The sequence below is a fragment of the Penicillium maclennaniae genome (genome assembly GCF_028827695.1).
Source record: "Penicillium maclennaniae strain IBT 15551 chromosome Unknown utg000006l:1.0-2513246.0:1.0-2515036.0, whole genome shotgun sequence".
Taxonomy (NCBI): domain Eukaryota; kingdom Fungi; phylum Ascomycota; class Eurotiomycetes; order Eurotiales; family Aspergillaceae; genus Penicillium; species Penicillium maclennaniae.
The window spans coordinates 125,989-147,062 of record NW_026623218.1 but is presented as its reverse complement, the minus strand read 5'-3'; the positions used below and the strand labels follow the sequence as shown (position 1 = coordinate 147,062).

Here is a 21,074-nt window from a genome sequence, read left to right as displayed (position 1 = left end):
TTTGACGCCCACGGCGCTGGTCCCCCCAGAGAAGGGCGGAGGTGATGGTTGCGGCTGATAGTCGCGAGGATCAAAAGCAAAACAGAGCGGCTTCTATTTGGAGTTTGATGTGCAATGTATACATAGCGATGGTTATAGGATTGCTTCTCTTCGGTCCACCTGGAGCCCGATAATGAGGCTCATCTACGCGGCCTGAGAAGATATAATTATCTAGACTACATGTAGTCACACAGAGAGATAACGCATCCCGACCAACGTCAGTACTGGGAGGACTTGATAGTATTCAAAAGAACTGCCCCCATAAGATATCCCACATCATGTACCTGATAGCAGGCGCCTTTGAGCACCGATCATTGGGGCACCTGCACGCAATTTCAAATTCCCTTGGGCATCGGCGTGATCTCATTTCTCACCCCTTCACCTCTTCACCTCACTTCACCTCACCTTCTCACCCACCCTCTACAACGCTGTGGCGGTTCTGCTCTCTTCGATACTTCTCGTCAAATCTAACCATCCAGGGCTTCTTACATCTGACGAGGTGGTGGCAAATTGCTATTTTGGTTGGACAAATGACATCTCCGCTGTTTCGGCCGATCGTTCGCGTTCGCTCTTCGCCGCAGGTCTCAATCTCTCGGTCTATTAGGGACCCTTGAGCTAGCTATGTCATCCTACATGGTACCTGCAAATCCATCTACCATCTCCAGCGGCTCCTCTCCCGGGTGGCTTGAAGGCCCAGTGGAGGATGATGTCATGAAACATTCCACTGATGACGGGCAAGTACTGATACACGGGTACATCCCTGTTTTGACGGACTGCCGTGGTACCGAGTACCTCCGTGGTCAGCCACGGGAACACCTTCTAAGCGCACACCGTTCCCCGGTTCTCCGGCCGCTAACCCAACGCCAACCCAATCACTCGGGCCTCCTATCGCGCCTTGGCCACGCAGTGGATGCCGCCGCTCCGCCATATCCCAGAACACCAGTGACAGGAGACCTTGCAAATCATTGCCAATTGGTGTTGAAAATCGGCATCTGCCTCTCTCCGCCTGCCCCTCCACGTAGGGCTTCTCTCCACTCCGCCTTTCCCTGACACTCCTCCAGATCCAGATCTGCCCCCCCCCACCCCCCATCGTCGGGACCTCCTTCCCACATTCTGCGATCGGTGGTGGGATTGGAATTTGGATTCTTTTGATATGAGATCACCGTTGAGGGTCCACGTTCAGATTCCCGCCGTACTGCACCTCCTGATATTTTGAGAATCGGCGCGGAACTGTCGTCGTCGCCCGTGTTAAAAAAAAAAAATCTCCAAATCCGACCGATCCAGCGGGGCGATTACCTTATGTCTTTCATATTCCCCTCACACGATCCTGACATATAAGCACGCACGGCCTTGCAACACTCGTTCGATCGCGGAGCAAATTTTACCACCCTTCTCGTCTCCTGGAAATTAGCCGAGTTCCGGTCCTCATCGAGCAGCCGAATGGATTCCTCGAGTTCGCAAAACAGCCGGTCGGTGACTCCGCGGAAGCGGTCGGAGAGTGTGGCGCACGCTTCACGACCGGCTTCGAGGGATGCGACTGCTGGAGAGGAACCAGAGACCAGAGACCGTTCTCAATCTTTCAGACACCCCGAGGGTGTCGACACCTCGACCGACAGAGTGTTCCCCATCCGATCGGTAGTCAGCGTTGGTCCTCAGAATGGCGCATCGCTGTCAAGAGGCACCACCTCTCCCATCGCTGAAGGCGCCCCGAGATCATACAACATCATTGACTCCAAGACTTGGGACGAACTCCAGTCCCACGCACAGCAGCATCCTCTCCCTGAACCCGAACCTACCGCTCCAACCGATACCGTGCGCCATGAGACTCAAGCCACCAATGACGAGACGGAGCTAGGTGCACATTCTCAAGCCAATGAAATCGTGCAACACCCAGAGCTGTACGCCGAAACCAAGAGCGATAACCGGTCCTCAACAGATTCAACGACTTTGCAAGTGCCACAGCAGTCTCAGTCATCTGGCACTAGCGAACCTTACGACCTGGTCACCTCACGTTTCAAGCACGTGATGACCGACGGAGGTCATGCAGTGATTACCGGGCGTGGCGGAAAGAAGTTTCAATATTGTGAGGACGAGCCGATTCGAATCCCTGGTGCGATCCAAAGCTTTGGTGTTATGATCGCAATGCGCGAGGAGTCACCCAACCAGCTCGTCGTTCGGGTAGTCAGTGAAAACTCCGAGCAATTCACAGGCTGGTCACCAAAACAACTGTTCGAGTTGGAGAACTTCTGTGAGGTCTTGAGCGACGATCAAGCAGATTCATTCCTAGATCACATTGATTTCGTCCGTGATGATGCCTACGACCCCACCCTGGATGGCCCGGAGGTATTTCTCTTATCTATCCAGCTGCCATCTGGAGACGCGCGGCGCTTCTGGTGCGCAGTGCATATTAGCCAAGCTCAGAAAGACTTGATAATTTGCGAGTTGGAACTGGAAGATGACGATATCAACCCGTTAGACGCTGGAGGGCACGCGACACCGGCCACTCCAATTGACACATTGGGTGTTTTCCCGAGTCCTGACCAGTTCGCAGCTAGCACGATAAATTTAAGCCAGCCGCTTCGAGTCCTTCGAAATGCTAGGCGGCGGAGGGGCGAGGCAGCCGCGATGGAGGTATTCAGCATTTTGACCCAGATCCAAGACCAGTTAGCCAGGGCCAATGACCTGGATTCTCTGCTCAATATCGCAACCGGTCTTGTCAAAGAGTTGACTGGATTTCATCGAGTCCTGGTTTATCAATTTGACAGCAGTTGGAATGGCCTCGTTGTTGCCGAGCTGGCCGACCCGAAGGCCTCCATCGATCTGTTCAAGGGCCTTCATTTTCCGGCATCTGACATCCCCGCGCAGGCGCGCGAACTGTACAAAATTAACAAGGTCCGGCTCCTTTACGACCGAGACCATCAGACTTCACGCTTAGTATGCCGAACGCTGGAGGATCTTGAAACGCCTTTGGATATGACGCATGCTTATCTGCGGGCAATGTCACCAGTCCATATAAAGTATCTTGCCCACATGCATGTTCGATCATCAATGTCCATCAGCGTCAATGCGTTCAATGACTTGTGGGGCCTCATATCATGTCATTCCTATGGTGACAATGGTATGCGGGTTTCCTTCCCGATACGGAAGATGTGCCGCCTGTTAGGCGACACTGTTTCACGGAACATCGAGCGGCTTTCATATGCATCTCGCCTCCAAGCTCGAAAGCTGATCAATACCGTTCCTACCGAGGCGAATCCATCCGGCTACATCATTGCCTCTACCGATGATCTCTTGCAACTCTTCGATGCAGACTACGGTGCGCTCTCGATACGCGACGAGACGAAGATCCTCGGTGACAATGCCCATTCGCAGGAAGTTCTTGCTCTGTTGGAGTTCCTGCGAATGCGTCAGATCAACTCAGTTGTCTCATCCCACGACATCATCAAAGACTTTCCCGATTTGCAGTATCCTCCGGGTTTGAAAGCTATTTCGGGATTGCTTTATGTGCCCCTCTCAACAGGTGGCAGTGATTTTATCGTCTTCTTCCGCAAGGGCCAACTCTCGGAGATCAAATGGGCCGGCAATCCCTACGAGATTGCGAAACGCAAAGAGACTGCAGGCTTCTTGGAACCGCGAAATAGCTTCACTGCCTGGCGCGAAACTGTTCTGAGTCAATCTCGCGAGTGGTCCGAGTCGGATGTTGAGACAGCCGCCGTTTTATGCCTTGTTTATGGTAAATTTATTAAGGTTTGGCGACAGAAGGAGGCTGCCATGCAGAACTCTCAACTTACCCGTCTGCTCCTCGCCAATTCAGCACACGAGGTTCGCACTCCGCTCAATGCAATCATCAACTACCTTGAGATCGCTTTGGAAGGTGCCCTTGATACTGAAACCCGCGAAAGCTTGACGAAGTCGCATTCCGCTTCCAAATCTTTGATATATGTCATCAATGATCTTCTCGATCTCACAAACACCGAAAAGGGTCAAGAGTTGATCAAGGACGAGTCATTCGACCTTCAGTCAACATTCCAGGAAGCGACTGACATGCTGGCCGGTGAAGCCAAGCGCAAGAACATTTCCTACACAGTGACAATCCAACCTGGAATCCCCCCGTTGGTCCTTGGGGACCAGCGACGCGTGCGACAAGTTTTCTCAAACATCATCGCCAACGCCATTCAGCAGACGAAGTCAGGCGCCGTTACTGTAGAGATGTGGCGCTCCCCAACCCAGTGTGTGGAGGGTCATATTGCCGTGGAGATCATGGTTGTTGACACGGGTGCTGGCATGTCCAAGTCAAAGCTAGAGGCGCTGTTTCATGAACTTGAGCAAGTTTCAACAGACGAAAGTTACTACCCGGAGGAGGAAGATCAGCAAGACCCTTCCAGTCAACAAAAGGTGGATGGCAAGCGCGTACTGGGTCTTGGACTTGCTTTAGTCGCAAGAATCGTCTACAGCATGCAGGGCCAGCTTGGTGTCAAGTCTGAAGAGGGCAAAGGAAGTCGTTTCAAGGTTCTTCTCCAGTTTCCACTTCCCGAAGGGTCTTCATCTCAGGCGACTACTATCACTACCCCTGGTCATGTCACTATTCCGCCCACGCCCATGATCTCTGACCGGGAATTTAGACTGGTCCATGGAGCTACGGATCTTCGCCAGACACGGCGCAGGAGCTCCGAAAGCCTTCAAAGTGCAGGCAGTTCTCGTAGCGGAAAGAGTCAGGCAGATCGCTTGATCAGTGCCATGCAGGAACCTCCACTATCTCGAAAGTCACGGCGTGAGAGTTTGGATTTAAAGAGTCCGAAGTATCTCGCTAGCTCGCCGAGTACAGACAACAGATCCGTTCCCCAGTCGGTAGGGTCGCCTTCCGCATCAAGTCTAAAGCGATATACCCCCCAAGACCACCTTGCCAGTCTCTCCACTGTCACCAATACACCGCCAGTTCAGCTGCAAGCTCTGATGACGCCGCCCGCGCCGGGCACCGAAAACATCACCGATTCTGGAGTTCCGATGGGTGCTCTCCATATTCCTAAGCATGCTGTGAAGCACCCCTCAAAGCACAGCGGGCAATTGATGGAACAATCTTACTTCCCTCTTATGCGTGTATCAACTAAAGAACCTTCGGAACCTGCATCCACGGAGGCTGCGGTGTCTACCACCCCAACTTCGATACCTCCGGCAAACCCTCAGCTGCTGCAGGTGCTTGTGGCAGAAGACGACCCAGTCAACAGCAAAATTATTGAGAAGCGTCTCACGAAGCTCGGACATACAGTCAAGCTCACCGGCAATGGCGAGGCGTGTGCATCGGCCTTTGTCGTCGCTAGTAAGGCTTTTGATATTGTCCTGATGGATATTCAGGTATGTAGAGGTGGCACTGTCTATCTACCATTTCACTCACCTTTTCTAGATGCCTATCGTCGACGGAATGATTGCCACTCAAATGATTCGAGAACACGAGTCAAAAACACCGACCGATGTCCTCTCCGACAAAGCCAAGGGTAATTCGCGAGTTCCGATCTTTGCTGTTTCTGCATCCCTGCTTGAATCAGAGAAGAAGACATATATGCAAACCGGATTCGACGGCTGGGTCATGAAGCCTATCAATTTTGCTCGGCTGAATGTGCTTTTAAGTGGTCTTATTGACCCCGAGGCTAGGAAGGCAGCTACATATAAGCCTGGACAGTGGGAGAATGGTGGCTGGTTTGATCGCTAACATGAGTGAGCTTTGCTTTCAGAGTGGATCTATCTTGAAAGTCTTCCAGTCGGCACATTCACCGATCCAGGCTTGATCATATCCCATTATCTGAGATCAACTCGCCCCTTTCCCACCCTCATGCTTGCCGCCTCAAAATTTTACTCTGATCGACAATGACAGCGAGCCGGCAATTTCGCCTGGTCTACATTTTTCACGTCTTTCGCCACATTCTTGCCCTACTTTGATGTTCACACGAGAGACTACATCCCGTACACTACCTTTTCATGATCTTTCACGGAACTCACGATTTTCTTTCGCATTGTTTGCTTTGCATGCCCGGGCCTGTATACGAATATGTCTAGTGGCTTCTCTTTTGGCGTTTCTTTTTTTCGTCTGGGCCAAAATACATATACCCAATTCCACATGTCTTTTTTTTTTTTGCGGGGTTTGGTCAACTCGTTCTCTAGAGGGAAGTGTCAAGTTCATCGTTGCGTTCTTGCGCCATCTTGTGATATCCTAGGACTTGCCCATAATTTGTATCATATTGAACTGGCAGGCATCTTGCCGAACTTGTACGCGAGTGATAAAATGCCATGGTCTCCACGTGCCCACCTGTGTACCTTCGGAGGTTGCTATTGCCAGGTGGACATTGGTCACAATGGTAATAATCTGATATTGCAAGGAACAAAGCTCAAAGGAAAAGCCGCCCATGGTATGTAACACGAAGAGACCTATGACCGCCCGGAACAGAAGACAAGACCGCCCAATCATCAAAGAACATAACTAGACACATATTTTGAAATTCACTTTGGGTTCACGACTAGACACGTCTCCACCGTCGACCTTGTTGAAGTTAAGCCGACGGGATGATGGTTCAGAGAGCCATCTGACGAAAAGGAAAGAGACGGTGGGGAGAGAATAGACGCAGTGGGTGAATGATTCACGGAAGACATGTTTTCGGTGGACGCTGTCTCTCGCAGCGCGTCATGAAAATCGCGCGTGCCGTTATATATGGAAGATGCTCGCGTGGGTCCAGTCATTTCCGTGGACAAGGGAGGTGCTTCAATGTCCGGCGCTGTACGCATTTGCGAGGTCATCATGTGGAAGAGATTGATATCGCTCGATCGGCGAGGACTACCGGGCTGGTTCTGGCAGATGCAGGGGGATGCTCGGGTGAGACGGCGAAGACGCGTGAGAATGCTGAATTCCAGCTTGAGTTTAACGCTGTATACCACCGTTCTCAAGCTGATTTCAATGAAGTGCACTTTGAACTCGGTTACGATGAGAACAGTGTTCATCAGCACCACAATCACATTGATCGCAATCAGTTGAATGATTAATTTACCGCCATCGCGGCCACGCATTTCGAAGACAGGACGCAAAGCTCGTAGTGCTTCGCGAATGTAGATGCCACAGATTATGTAGTCCTGTAGGCAGAATCCAACTAATTGGATACGATCGAAGATTGCGGCCGCTTGAGTGAAGCGTCCGTGACCGAGGTTTACCTCGAGAAAAAGAATTGTCATCGGAATGTTCAGTGTGAAGAAAGTGCCGATAATCATCCACAGCACCCAGCGTAAATGATCAATGTCAGTTACGACGAGGTGCAATCTTGAATAGAGAACAATTGGCTGGCCGGTTACCATGGCATTCCAGCCCAGAACGAATGGAATAGCCATGGGCAGGTTGGGTGATAGTGCCATATAGCGAATCATACCAGGAATCGCATGGACCAGGATTCCCCATGATGCGACTTGCATACTCCAGAAATATAGCCCTCGGTAATATTTGAAGCAGTCAAAGGTCATGAGTCCGACTTCGAGTGCATTGTATGAGCCGATGGCGAACATGGAGATAATCTCAATAACCGAGATATTTCTCATGAGAAATTCCCCTTTGTACTCGGGAAGGCTGCTCACTGCCGTATCCATGATTGTATGGAAGTGGTGTCTCTCCGAAAAGAGAAAAAAAACAACAAAAAGGCCGTCAACAGGAAATGCCAGGGTTAAAAGAGAATGGGCTGAAAACGAGGGTCTCCTATCAGTGCACGGCCAGCCGGAGGAGATATGTGAGCCGTGTGGCACCTCGTAATCAGTCAGATCGTCCAGATTGACGTCTAAATCTGCGTCTTTCTTTGATTCAGGATGGATAAGGTTGAGCGGGGTCATCCATCGACCGTGCTCAACGGTTCTTGCTCGTGCGCTTGCGGCATTTCGAGTCATCTAAGCCTATCTTTTCCGGCTGACGAGCTGACTGAGGTGTTCATGCTTTGATAGGGAGCGGATGCGCTGGTGCCTAGGGATGATCGATGGCGCTAGCATCCATGATCGCCAGGAGGCGCGATGCCCGCGTGGGTGGTTTGCTTCAGAGGCTCCTCGACCGCACATCTCCTTGGATCGGCAGAATGATTTCATTACTCGGAGGTTCATGACCGGCCAACACATGGGCGAAACTCCTGGGCATGGCTGGCAGACTGAATGTCCTGGAAATAGAAGCTATCGAGCCGCCAGACAGGGGATCCACGGTACTTGGCGTTCGAAACAAAGAAATTGCCGAAGCAGTTCGTGCACCTGTCCATTTGCATTCGTCGAGGGCGGCCTGAGTGCAGGCCCAGACCTCGAAGAGACTCTCTGGCGTCAGACTTGCGATAACATTGGCACGTTGGTCGTGGTGTGATACCAATGAGATTGATGCTGCTGACAGGGAGCTCCGGTGGATGCTCTGCCCTTTGTGTTCATAAACCGGGTTGTTCAGAATGCAAGAATTTCAGTTCATGATTCCTGGAGCGTGCTGATTGCAGAGGCATGGAGTATAGATTGAGTGCAAATCAGTGCAGTGGAGGAGTCAAAGTAGACGTAGATGCAGAAGCCAAGTAGAAGCAAAGTGATGACCGCCGATGGTCCGTGCTTTGCACCTCCAACTGTCCGTTGCGCGCAAAGCTGGCAACCATTCGCGGTCATGGTGTCGTTTTGGCCTTGGAAGGTATCGTCTTATTGACTCTATTCAGATATTTCCCTCGCATGCTGACTGTTATCCAGGGCCAGGATAATTCTCCTGCCTCCTTCGAGAAGACTCTCTCCACGCTGTCCTCGAAGATCGCCCAAGCTACCACTCGACTTGATCAGCAGCGCCAAACTTCCCGTCGCTTTAAAGCTCTGTGGACGCTATATTCCACCTTTGCATATCTATTCTACTCTATTATACTTGCACTTGTGGTAGGATGGGAGACATGGGGTGTCAAGGAATACGCTGCCATCGCCGGCGGCCCGGTTCTGTGAGACTTTAGCCCCATGGACTTTGCTCCAACGGCTAACCTTTCCCTGGTAGGATCTATGCCGTACGAAACATTGGATCTCGTCTATTTGAATACCGCATTTCCCGAACCCAACGTGGGGTTGATGACCTGCAGAAACAACGCGACGAGACCATTGAGAAGCTCAAAACCGCCACCAAATATAATTCCACCCAGCAGCTCCTCGAGAAATATGGGGGCGAGTCGCCGAAGCCATCTCCAGCTTCCAAGGGGACCTCGGAGAAGCCCAAGCCTGTCACTCCCCAGCAACCTCGCGTAGCCCGCACAGGGGCTACCTCCCCCACCAACCGCCAACATCCGCCGTCCTTCTTCTCATCAGCCCCAGCAACCCCAGCCTGGAGATGGGACAAATCAGACTCCCCACCAGCAACACATTTATCCCAATGCTCCTCCTTCGCCTCCGTCTCACCAGCCACAACCTCAAGACCAGCCTGACTTCGCGCCTAACGCCTTCCCTGGCCAGCAAGGTCCATACATCGAACAACCACACTGGTATGACCGTCTTCTAGACGTCCTGCTCGGCGAAGATGAGATGCAACCGCGCAACCGTATGGCCATGATCTGCGCCTCGTGTCGACTCGTCAACGGCCAAGCCCCACCCGGTATCAAGACTCCCGAGGAACTCGGTCGCTGGCGCTGTGGTAGCTGCGGGAATTGGAACGGTGTTGAGAGCGAGACAACAAAGATTTTGTCAAGCCTGAGAGAGACTGTGGATGCGGAGGGGACTATCGACCAGACGAACACCGGGGTGTCCACCACGGAGGAATTCGCAGACGAAGACGATGCCTTTGTTTCTCGTGAAGAACAGAATACTCCCTCGCAGGACTCGGACGATTCCGAGGAGACTCAGCACATGTCCGAGGAAAATTCTCAGGTTCAGCCCGTTCGACGTTCGAAACGGACAGGAGCGAAGAAGTAAATAAACTCTCAGGGCTATCATCAGTATCATTAGTATCATTATCGGAGGCTGCTTCAGGTTGCGGACTTTCGGCGTTTACAGGTCGTTGTTAAAAGGAACTTCTTCTCCATGTATTTCTATTTGCAAGGCATTCCATCGTATTTGCCATGATATCGTTGTCATAATTATCAGATGCCTATGTGCAAAGCAACAAAACCCAATGTCTGTTGCACGAGATGCATGATGCAATCAGTCCATAGCAGCGCCAGTCTGCTCTTTCAACTTCGCAATGATAAGATGTGAAACCTTCACCTCAGCTTCTTCACTCGACCAACACCCCTCGACCGAAGCAAGCTCCTGCTTATTGTGAACCGCCGTGCTCTGATATGTCGCTGTAACAACCCCCAAGGCCTTCTTCTCAACCCGCTTCGTCTTGAACACCAAATTGCCCGACGCCTGGACCATATTCTGCGCCGCGTTGCGCGGATGCTGCACATTGACGTTATCGGATATCACCCGTCTCACGTACGCCAGGAGTCCGACCCGCTCGGCAAATGCGTAACATTGGTTTAGGTTGCCCTGGGAATCAATGAAAATTGCTCCGAGGGTGCTTTCGACGATGTCCGAGACGAACTTGTCGGCTCGGAGGCTGGCGAATAGTTCCCAAGGGTAATGGGAATCGTGCGTGAGAGCATCCCGAATTTGGTCGCGAAGAGCTTGGTATCGTTTGATGGAGCTATCGAGCAGGGGTTGAACGACGCCTCCGTGGGTGCGGAGGAAGCGCCAAAGATGAATCTCATTGTGACGAGTGGTGAATTTGGCGCTTCCGTCGGAGGTTTGGGCAAGATCCGTGCTATCTTCTGGTGCTGCTAGGTCCATGCAGAGGAAGGCAAGGAGGTTGGCGTTGACTACTGCGTGCTTGATGAGAGTCATTGTGCCTTGGGAGAGTTTTTCGGGGTGAGCTGCGAGGACCGAGGCAACTATCATATCTAAAATGGCATCGCCGAGGAATTCGAGGCGTTGGTAGGATTGCGTGGTCGTATCGTATTGGCAGGATGCATGTGTCAGAGCTTCTGTCAAGAGAGATGCGTCTTTAAAGTTGTATCCAAGTAGAGGTGCCAGACGATGAGAATCAACCAGGTTGCTGGTTCTTCGATCAGAGGGTCCAATAACAAATGAAACATCACTGGTGAAATGAGTGATATCTGGGAGGAATCGATGGAGACAAGTTTGTGCTCTATGCATTCCGCCGTCCAAGTATGCTGCCCCGATCAAGGCTTCGACCACATCTGCCAGTACCTTCATCGCGAGATCGCGTTTTATGGGTTCGTATGTTGTCTTTTCGCCAACTCTGGGCGCAGTCCATTTGCGAGGCGTGAAGCGGTTGATCAGGATGAAACTGTCCAGCCCTGTTTCTAGAGCGGCCCGCGCGAGGTATTGATTCTTGATCAACCTGTCCCGGTTTTCGGATAACAATCCTTCGTCCCACTTGGGATTCTCAAAGAAGAGATGGCAGCCAACCGTGAATTTTAGGACGGAGTCTCCAAAGAATTCATAAAGCTGATAATGAGTATCCGCTTGTGCGATGGGCGTCGTTATTGCTGTAAGAACATGGCGCAGAGTTTGAAAACCAACACCCTTGAGAATGGTCTCGTTTAACCTATGCGCAACTGATGTGGCTTCAAATCTATCCAGTAGAGCCGAGATCAAAAGCCCAAACATGGCCTTCGAAGCAGGGAGTTTGTCAATGGTACAACTACCAGCTGGCATTGGAGCAGCGACCTTGATAATAGGCTCACCATCGTCACCGGGCACTGGAATGCTCTTAATTTGCAGAAAGTTGCGTCGTTTTGGAATGGAATGACATTCGATCTCCAGTCCACCTTTCGTGTCGGCGGGTTGTAGCCATCTTCTAAACAGGCGAGGTTCACTAAACTTGGCCCTGTCGCGGATGATTCCAAGTGGAGGTGTCAAAGCATCTCGAGTATGTACGTCAAGAGCCTGCTCCGATCCATCATACCTATCAATCCAATCTTTGAGATTCTCGTGGAGGACGTTGGGAGCAAAAAGCGCTACATAGTCTCGGGTGGCTGACTGCACGCGGGAACTAGGAGCTTGGAGATAGAGCGCAGTGATGTTCTGCAAAACCTTGATTGTCTCCGTCGTGACTCCATCGAAGAGCTCCGGAGTCGTAAATATGGCCACCAATGTGACATCGCTCTCCCAGAAGATATTAATAGGGTCTGGCATGGGTGTTGACTTGGGTAAGATGATTGATATTGACAGATCTTCATCTATCACCCCGGTATCGCGATTCTTCATCTCGATCGTAGTCTTGTAAAGCTGAGGTTCAGGGGTCTGCCAGATATGCGCTAATTCCACGTAGGGGTCATATTGTGCTGATGCTTTCACTATGGCCGGTATTTTCTCTTCGTCGGCGAATTGAGGCTCGGTCTTCCGACTCAGGGGCAGCAGATTATCATTCACCAGTCCATATTTGTAGAGGGCTTCGTATGCACGGAAGGCTGCCTCTTTTCGGGCCGCCCGTTCTGTTCGCCACCATGCCTGGCCTTGTGCCCGACGCACGGCCGGGTGTACACAGTTGGGAAGAGTGACGGTGCCTTGGACGAGTCCACTGGAATCCTCTTCAAACGAGAATGTTGGGCGGTTGTCAACGTGTTCACTGACGGGTAGCACGTCACAGAAATGGTGCAAGCGTTGCATTGCATCGTCCGCAGAGAGGCGTGCGTTTGTTGACGGCACAAAAAGATAATCTGTAACCACATCGTGGACATTTTCGAGTTCCCAGGCTTCACGGCGTCGCCTCTGGTCGTCAAGATAAGCGTCAACCATAGCCATTTCCAGCTGTTGCCATTTGCGTAACAGATCTGGCGAATCATCATCTTCAGATATCATGACAGCGTATGTCGAGTCCGGGTGTCGAGCACGTCCACGGCGCTGGATGAAAGATTTCAGATTCATTGGCTCGTCGTAGCATACGACCAGGCTACATGAGCTAACATCCAATCCTTCTTCCAGAACATCAGTAGACACAATTAGGTTCTTTCGACCTGTTCTGAATTTGGAGAGGGTATTCTTCTGCATATTCTGACAGAGAAGGTCGCCCAGGGTCCACTTGCGATGGGCGCTACTTGACCATCCAACAAAAGATGCAATTCGGAAACGGTCTTTGGTCGACGGGTGCAGTGAGAGGAGCCGAGTCATTACTGTGACAGTGTCTCTCCTTTTAGCGAATATTAAGCCATAGAATGCTGGCGCGTCCATCTTTCCCATGAAGTCAATCAAATTCTCAAGTTTCGGGGACAAGTGAAAGCCCTCAGTAGCGTCTTCGATAATGGCCATTCCATGGAGAAACTCAAGGAGAAATACTCGCTCCACACGATCAAGTCTCGTCAAGGATGCATCGGTATCAATGGACTGCTGCAGCGCTTCGATCGAGGCCTGGATGAAGTAGTCCGTTGCCCACCCACCAAGCTCTGCATAGATTGAATTGCTTCGATCAAGAAACTTCTTGAGTGACTCGCTGCAAACTGTTTTCCCTGTTTTCAACACTTTTCCTGCTTGCTCATGTGTCTCTGGCCTCTCGAGGAGCTCCTCAATGTATGGGTCATCTCTCAAGTCGAACGACTGAACGTAAAGTTCCAATGACGAAAGAAGTCGACTGCCAAATCCTCGTTGTTTTTCTTTCAGAGGGAGGTAGTTGATACGCTCTAAATGCGGCCTATGGACATGCTCGAGAAGCTCGGCCCGGTGGGTACGAAGCGTTTTGCAAACAGCGTCTAAGTTTGTTTCAATTGTTCTTCAAAAATGTTAGACACCAACAGGAACACAGATTTAGGGTATCATACTGTAACTCATGACGGCTTGATCTGACAATTGGACTAGCAGTCAATGCAAGGATCCGAGGAACCGAATTTGGGCCAAATGCCTTCCGCCTGGGGTGATAGTGATTTTGCATTATCTTGTTAGCCGCATGCTTACGCATACAGTGATGGGCTTCGTCGAAAATAATGAGAGCCAACTGTGACATGCGCACAAAGCCATGGCCGAGAGCATCGGCAAGAACAGCATGAGTCGAGGTCACAACGCGAATTTCTTTCAGAGCCTTATTCCAGACTGCCTGATCAGTCCAGCGATCTATATTGTCGAGGCCTGTGAGAACCCGAGTCCTGACCGATGGAATTTGGGACGCGACGACCTCGTGCTGCTGCAGGCACAGTGCCACCGTGGGGGCCAGGAACCACACCATCTAAATTAAAAGTCCATTAAAATCGATTCCATCGCGACATCTCGACCTTACCTTCTTAGGATCGCACTGTTCTAACTCTGCGATGATGCGCAGCACCGCTCTAGTGCCCACATTAGCATCCATTTAAGCGCAGATCGCGTTAAAACTTCAACTCACATGTGAGTTTTTCCACTGCCCGTATCCATCTGAAGCTTTGGTGTTAAAGATAACGAGACGCATCATCATGGCCTTGAGTCAACGCACGGCAACGATGATATTTTGCTTTAGGCTCGCTTCAAGCATCTCCAGCTGATAGCTGCGGGGTCGATAAGACAAGCCATTGCTGCCCACCAGCTCCGGGGTAACGGAAGCTGGCTGGTCTTCCGTTTCGTCCATCTCTCCATCCATGACGGAAGGACCTCAGTATGGAATCATGAACGAGAGGAGAAAGGAAGAAGACGACCAAGCTGCAAACAAAGATTGCGTGAAAGTTGTTGTCATGTGGGCTATCCTTGCACTGACCAGTCAAAGGCCTCAGAGCTTACTACCTCGGAAGTGCATCATCAGAAGTATTTCAGGCGAGAGGGATTTGAAAAGTGAGAGAATAGGACTAGGGCATCATCAGTCTCTATCATCTACCAGCCGAGCCAAGATTTTTCGGTCAAGAAGGAAGTGAATGCAAGGAAACATCGGAGATTCGTGCAGCGATATAATTTGGCAGCTGCCACATGTATTCCTTAAAACCCTGTAACATGCAGAAATATAATCCTTCTACCATCGCACGAAGACCTTCATTATTCATCTCCTGGCTTGGCATCACTTTTCTCCGTCTTCATCATGGGACTATGCGCCTGGGTAGTTTCTCACACCTTAACCCCGTAAGACGCTCTCTGATAGCTGTTCCGGACTTGAGCTAAGGAGTAACATCCTGCATTTCCCACACGTCGGAGTTACTTCATCCGCCCCGGATTGGGTTGCCATCTGATCCACTCGGGTCATACTGGAGCCTTCAATGGCCAGGCTCTTCCCTTCGCAGCATTCTACTTACGATATTATAGACATCATTTGATAACTAAGACCGAAATGGAGAACCGCAGTAGCACAAAAGTGTTGTTTAGAGATAAGCATGAACAATGCAAGACTCACAGGGGGCCATTAAATCAGACTTTAGTTGTCAGACCAGACACGACAAAGAGCGTGCCGCAGACCAGTGCCATGGCATTTCTCCCATAACATTGGGTTCGCAGAGGCAGCAAAGCGTCTGTCGGCTGGTTGAGCCTGCCAAGTCTTCTGAAAGAAGGGTCTCCTCGAGTATACTTCCGGAGTAACAATCATCGTACTTGGAATCACCACAAAGCCCTTACTTCTCTTCTTCGCGTATGATTCTCACTTGAGTGAGTAATATTCGGAATTAGGCACTTGCTTGTCAAAGATCCCTGCCATTCCGGGTAGTTGTTTTTCCGGCGTAAACACTTCGTTGAGAACGAGCCTAGTTTTGAAGACTGAAAGAGCTTCTGACGTGAAGCACAGAAAAGAGATTCTGAAACGCGTTTAGCTTGCGTCCATATTTGGATGCCAGGGCAGCACTTGATCAGATCGAATCATTACAGCATGCGCCTATCGCTGGCGCGAGCTTTAAAAACAGGCGGTCCTCACTTCTCACGCGTCTCTCTTCAGCTCCCTTCACATGTTTCATCGCAATTCTCTTGGACAAACACTTCACATCCGCAATCCGGTAGATTTCTGAGCTCCGATATCAGGAAAGCCGAGATCAAAAGCTTAGTTCACGCGTCCGTGAACACCTCGCCCACCAGACCCGCCGCCATCATGTCTCACACGCCCACCATCGTCAAGATCCCAGGGGGTAGCGTTGAGGGTGAGCCCGTCCATATTGACGATGTCCAATCTCAGTTGAAGGATATCCCACGAGATACTCGATACCTGCGTATTGAGGAAGACGCCCCATCCGCTGATGATTGGGCGCTCCTCAGTTCACACTTTACCAGTGTAGAGAATCTGGAGCTTGAAAGCGGATACGATGAAGACTTAAGGGACCAAATACCTTTACATTGGCCTCTCCAGCGACTTGAGTTGAGATCTGCCACAGCGGAAGTGATCACGACTCCATTCATCCAAGAAGGCCGGGTCCCACATCTCAGCTTGCTTTTGACCTGTGGTCTCCGATTTGAGGGACCAACGAATGATGAGCTATGGAGGCAGCTTGATGAGGCGATCAAGCGCGGCGACAAGAAAGCGGACTACATTACGGTTGCTGAAGGAACGCCCGAGGAACGCAAGATCCAAGTGACCTCCCTCCCAACTTTAGTCTGCGACTGGATGAACGAGCATACTTGTGTCTCTGATGCCCAGGAACGCCTCAAGAATAATTCGTCCTCTACTCCCATCAATATGAAGACATTGGAGATTTTTGAGAACGATGCCATGGACGCGTTCTCTCGCATGGCGTTGGCCCTTCCGCATGTTGTGTCAAACCTCCAGACCCTGAGGATCCGATCGACCAGTGGATTAGATTTTCACTATTTGACAGAAGAGGCATTTCGTTACACCTTGCCTACTCTAGAAAACCTGAAGACTTTCAACTTCACGGTAGGAGAAGTCTTTGATGATCCCACCTACTTGCCCACATTCTACAAGTTCTTCCCCTCCAATTTGACAGCCTTGTACATCCGTGGCCCTACCTCTTTATGCCAGTCAGAGCAGTGGTCAGAGTGGTTGAAGGCATTCGAGTCCGAAAATTATCTCCCAAAGCTTCGAAAATTGGCATTCGTTCTAGATCTACACTATGAGGATGTGCCCGCGTCATCGGGCAGACGCAATAGCATTGAGCCAACCATTGAAGCTTTGGAACAAGCACGCAAGGAATGTCAGCGTCTCTGCAACATTGCTAAAAGGCGCGGAATTGATATTATGGACATACCTGTTGAGCATGTCAATGCGGGCAACCTGTTCAAGCCAGTGGATCCCCGATGGTAATTCAATCGGCACATTCACGCTCATGACCTCCCTCCTGACCACTTTTCCCATTCCACCTCAATCTCCGATCATGTATGACCATTAAATCCAATCTCCATTCTGACTTTACCAAGCGACAGAGGTGTACCACATCGCATTTCAAACTTGATATCATTAACAAGGTGGTCTTGAGCTAAAATCTACCCAGCGCATGACCTAATCTTGACCCAAACTAGTCTTCATAGCATACCTAATCAATAGATGTACCGGAAGTTCAAGTTCTCCTGATCAGTCTTGTCTTCAAAAGCATGGATGAGATTCGGATCAGCCGCATCAACACCTGCCGCAGCTAGCATCTCATCCTTCTTCTTGTTCTCTCGGATCAGATAGAAGCGCAGGAAGATCACAGCCACAGTCATGCATGCGTAGCATGCAAGATGCACACTCCACGCGATATGATACCGGGGCGCATCCCAGTCCAGGAACACTTGGGGCCCTAGAATTATTGTCAGATTCGCGAATCTACGTGATGGAGAGAGCCAACCTACCAATAGCGTTGCCAGCAGCCCAGGAGATGAACGTCGCGGCCACAACGGTTGCCTTCTTGGTCTGTCCGGCGATATTACGGGAGACCATTGAGAGAGACAGCGTTTGGGCGGACCAGAAGGATAGTGTGATGTAGTAACTGATCAGCAAGCCTACTTTATTTGCTAATGAGCCAACTTCGACCGTCATTAAGACAATGGTGCCGATATATGAACTGTGGCTGTTAGTTCCCAGTCGCCATCAGCCTGGTCAGAGGACTTACGGAATCACGAATCCGAGCATCACCAAGAGATTCTGGTTATATCTCTTTACCAGCCATGCCGAAGTTAGCAGGATGATAATGATGTATGAGCCTAATACCATAGCTAGAAGCTGGCTTTGTAGAGTGCTGAAGCCGAAAGACTTCATGATAATTCCCGCGAAAGAGCCAAGACCACTGGTAGGCAGGGTCGTGAATATCTGGATGCTGCAGTAGCACCAGGTTTGAGGATCACTGAGGGCCTCCCACACCTGATAAGATCTAAATTGCTTGTTTTGGATACCCGTCTGATTTGTTCGCAGTCGCTCGATCATCAAATGCTTATCCTCTTCGCTGAAGCACTTGGCACGCATTGGGGAGTCGGGCATCCACCAAATGACGAAAAGTCCCCAGAGGACTGAAAGACATCCGTAGGAGAGAAACAATGCCTGCCAAGACTTGAGTGCTCTGTCACCTCCGATCAGAGTGAAGCAGTAGGCCAACAGACCACCGACAATCTGCTGAGCCCCGTTCATCATGTACCAGTAGGTCACCGTGGCGGCCTGTTCTTCTCTCTTGTACCAGATCGATGAGAGCAAGACAAATATAGGCTGGCAACAGGCTTCAAAGATACCCAGTAAAGTACGAACAGTCACAAGGCCCTCGAAGTTGTGGCATGCAGCGTGCATCGCGAGGACCGTTCCCCAAAGACAAATATTGATGCCGAGGTACTTTGCGATCGGAACTCTCTGGATAATCCAGTTGGTCGGCCACTCCACAGTCAAAACAGCAATGTAAATACATGTGGTCAGCCAGGAGTATTTTTGTCCATCTTCCAAGCCGGCGTCAACCTTGATACCCATGATAGAGGCGAATGACATGGTTCCTTTATCCAAGGCCTGTAGAAAGTATGTGCACATCATGACCACAAGCACACGTTTGTCGATCATCTTCTTCAGTCGCTTGTTGGTCGCTTCATCGACTTCCACCCGACCATGGGATGCGTACATCTGGATTCTACATTTGTTAGTCACTCAGGAACCATGCGTTTCAATCAGCAGACAGCACTCACTCTTTATCGACACGAGAGAAATCCATATCATCTTTTCTCAGGTCATCCTCCGGTGACAACACCCGCTCGACATGAGAGATATCTTGTTGCCCCTTGGGGTCTGTCATTTCGATCGCGTGTTGGTGACTCTGAACTGTATCTGTCTCGATTCCCAGGCGGGATTCAGAGTTTTTATTGTTGGCCATTCCTTATGAAACTAGTAGCTTTGAAGGGGCAAGTCTGGCAGTGTATCGGGACCCATTTTAGGACCAGCCCATCCGACCTTTAATGGAAAAGAATCTCGGGTCCAAGCCACGATCCACTCCTCTCAAGCTGTAGCAATGAGCTAAGAACTACCAAGAATTTTCATGCGCCATGAATCTCTCGTTCCAATCATTTCAACACGTCTATCAACCTTCAGACCAATTGAGACCCCGCCGCTTGCTTTCCCCGGCTTCTTGGCGGGCGAAGTCCCCTCCCATTGACGGCCCCTACGCGAAGCGTAGGGGCAATCCGGGGAAGTATCATGCCGAACGAATCCACCAGCCCTCGGCTCCGCCTTGATTCCTCGTTAGCGCCGCGATGTACCGTCGTCGACCCAATGTTGACACCTGTGCCCGCCCGCATTCGGTCTGCACTACCCCGAGCTCGTCTTAGCCTACGCGGGATGCGTTCAGTTCTTCCGCAAATCATTCATGACTACTTATGAGCCTTATTTGTCTGGGAGATTCTGACCGTAAAAGAAAAAGCGTCTGTTCTGGTTTCTACAGCGAACAATCACGCCCAAACATTGACGCCAAGAGTCTCTCTCCTGATGGCTGCGCCGCGTCCCCCGGCGCCTGAAATCCACCGCGCGGTGAATCTGCTCATTGACAGCCTCGTCAATATCAAAGATGAGACTGGGCGATTTCCACTCTACCTCCCTGACGGTCGTGTTATTGATACAAAATCTTGGGCTGGTTGGGAATGGACTCACGGCATTGGCCTGTATGGCGTTTGGAAGTACTACGAGATGACCGGCGATGAGAAGCTGTTGAAGATCATTGAGGACTGGTTTGCCGCGCGATTCGCGGAAGGAGGCACCACTAAGAACATCAACACCATGGCCGTCTTTCTCACTCTTGCTTATGTCTATGAAAAGACCGGCAATGTCACCTATCTCCCCTGGCTGGATGCTTGGGCTGAGTGGGCAATGCACGAATTACCGCGCACCCGCTACGGCGGCATGCAACATGTCACTTATATTACGGAGAACTACCAGCAACTCTGGGACGATACACTGATGATGACCGTCATGCCGCTGGCGAAGATTGGAAAACTGCTCAATAGGCCCGAGTATGTCGCCGAGGCGAAGAAGCAATTCCTCACCCATATCAAGTACCTCTTCGATACGAAGACTGGCCTGTTCTACCACGGCTGGACTTTTGAGGACGGTGGTCATAACTTTGCGAATGCACGCTGGGCTCGCGGGAACAGTTGGGTGAGCATTGCGATTCCGGAAATCATCGAGCTGCTCGGGCTGGAGTCTACCGATCCTATCCGTTTGCACCTCATTGAAACACTAGAAGCGCAATGCGAGGCTCTTCGGCGCGTACAGTCAGAGTCTGGTGGCTGGCACACTCTCCTGGATCACCCGGACTCATACCTGGAGGCCTCCGCGACTGCTGGCTTTGCCTATGGTCTTCTCAAGGCGGTTCGGAAGAGGTACATTGGCGCAAAGTACAAGGCGGTCGCTGAAAAGGCCATTGCGGCGGTAATGAAGGACATTGATCAGAATGGTGAGCTGCACAACACCAGTTTTGGAACAGGAATGGGTGATAGTCTCCAATTCTACAAGGACATCCCCCTCACCTCCATGCCATATGGACAGGCGATGGCCATCATGGCGCTAGGAGAATACTTGTGGACCTATCTATAGCTGTTCTACTCCGTTCCAAGATTTTAGACGCAATAGAATGAAATAGATATCAATGACCTCAACTGATCACGAGATTAGAATCATATCGGAAAGAAATCCAACATGTTCGGCGAACTCCACGCATGCAATTGCCCGATGTCCTCTTATCGCTTATCGCAAG

The 21,074-nt window shown here is 50.8% G+C and overlaps 7 protein-coding genes across 7 annotated transcripts; 4 read left to right on the top strand and 3 right to left on the bottom strand.

Annotated features, from left to right (window-relative positions):
• Positions 1 to 1,479: 1,479 nt before the first annotated feature.
• fphA (putative sensor histidine kinase/response regulator) lies at positions 1,480 to 5,746 on the top strand (the record flags this gene model as incomplete). Its single annotated transcript, XM_056967942.1, has 2 exons — positions 1,480 to 5,391; positions 5,441 to 5,746. 2 exons carry the CDS (start codon positions 1,480 to 1,482, stop codon positions 5,744 to 5,746), a joined length of 4,218 nt encoding a protein of 1,405 aa, XP_056820738.1.
• Positions 5,747 to 6,531: 785 nt separating this feature from the next.
• On the bottom strand, positions 6,532 to 7,659 carry N7477_006278 (uncharacterized protein; the record flags this gene model as incomplete). Its single annotated transcript, XM_056967941.1, has 1 exon — positions 6,532 to 7,659. One exon carries the CDS (start codon positions 7,657 to 7,659, stop codon positions 6,532 to 6,534), a length of 1,128 nt encoding a protein of 375 aa, XP_056820737.1.
• A 1,089-nt stretch (positions 7,660 to 8,748) lies between these two features.
• N7477_006277 (uncharacterized protein) lies at positions 8,749 to 9,960 on the top strand (the record flags this gene model as incomplete). Its single annotated transcript, XM_056967940.1, is given in 3 exon segments — positions 8,749 to 9,002; positions 9,056 to 9,296; positions 9,310 to 9,960. 3 exon segments carry the CDS (start codon positions 8,749 to 8,751, stop codon positions 9,958 to 9,960), a joined length of 1,146 nt encoding a protein of 381 aa, XP_056820736.1.
• Positions 9,961 to 10,188: 228 nt separating this feature from the next.
• N7477_006276 (putative RNA helicase/RNAse III) lies at positions 10,189 to 14,596 on the bottom strand (the record flags this gene model as incomplete). Its single annotated transcript, XM_056967939.1, has 5 exons — positions 10,189 to 13,759; positions 13,809 to 14,209; positions 14,261 to 14,309; positions 14,366 to 14,394; positions 14,453 to 14,596. The coding sequence occupies 5 exons, from the start codon at positions 14,594 to 14,596 to the stop codon at positions 10,189 to 10,191; spliced, it is 4,194 nt and encodes a 1,397-aa protein (XP_056820735.1).
• Positions 14,597 to 15,799: 1,203 nt separating this feature from the next.
• N7477_006275 (uncharacterized protein) lies at positions 15,800 to 17,182 on the top strand (the record flags this gene model as incomplete). The annotated part of the gene is made up of 1 exon (XM_056967938.1): positions 15,800 to 17,182. One exon carries the CDS (start codon positions 15,800 to 15,802, stop codon positions 17,180 to 17,182), a length of 1,383 nt encoding a protein of 460 aa, XP_056820734.1.
• Positions 17,183 to 17,415: 233 nt separating this feature from the next.
• N7477_006274 (uncharacterized protein) lies at positions 17,416 to 19,202 on the bottom strand (the record flags this gene model as incomplete). Its single annotated transcript, XM_056967937.1, has 4 exons — positions 17,416 to 17,657; positions 17,710 to 17,921; positions 17,970 to 18,962; positions 19,018 to 19,202. The coding sequence occupies 4 exons, from the start codon at positions 19,200 to 19,202 to the stop codon at positions 17,416 to 17,418; spliced, it is 1,632 nt and encodes a 543-aa protein (XP_056820733.1).
• Positions 19,203 to 19,810: 608 nt separating this feature from the next.
• N7477_006273 (glycoside hydrolase family 88/105 protein) lies at positions 19,811 to 20,914 on the top strand (the record flags this gene model as incomplete). The annotated part of the gene is made up of 1 exon (XM_056967936.1): positions 19,811 to 20,914. The coding sequence occupies one exon, from the start codon at positions 19,811 to 19,813 to the stop codon at positions 20,912 to 20,914; it is 1,104 nt and encodes a 367-aa protein (XP_056820732.1).
• Between the last annotated feature and the right edge of the window lie 160 nt (positions 20,915 to 21,074).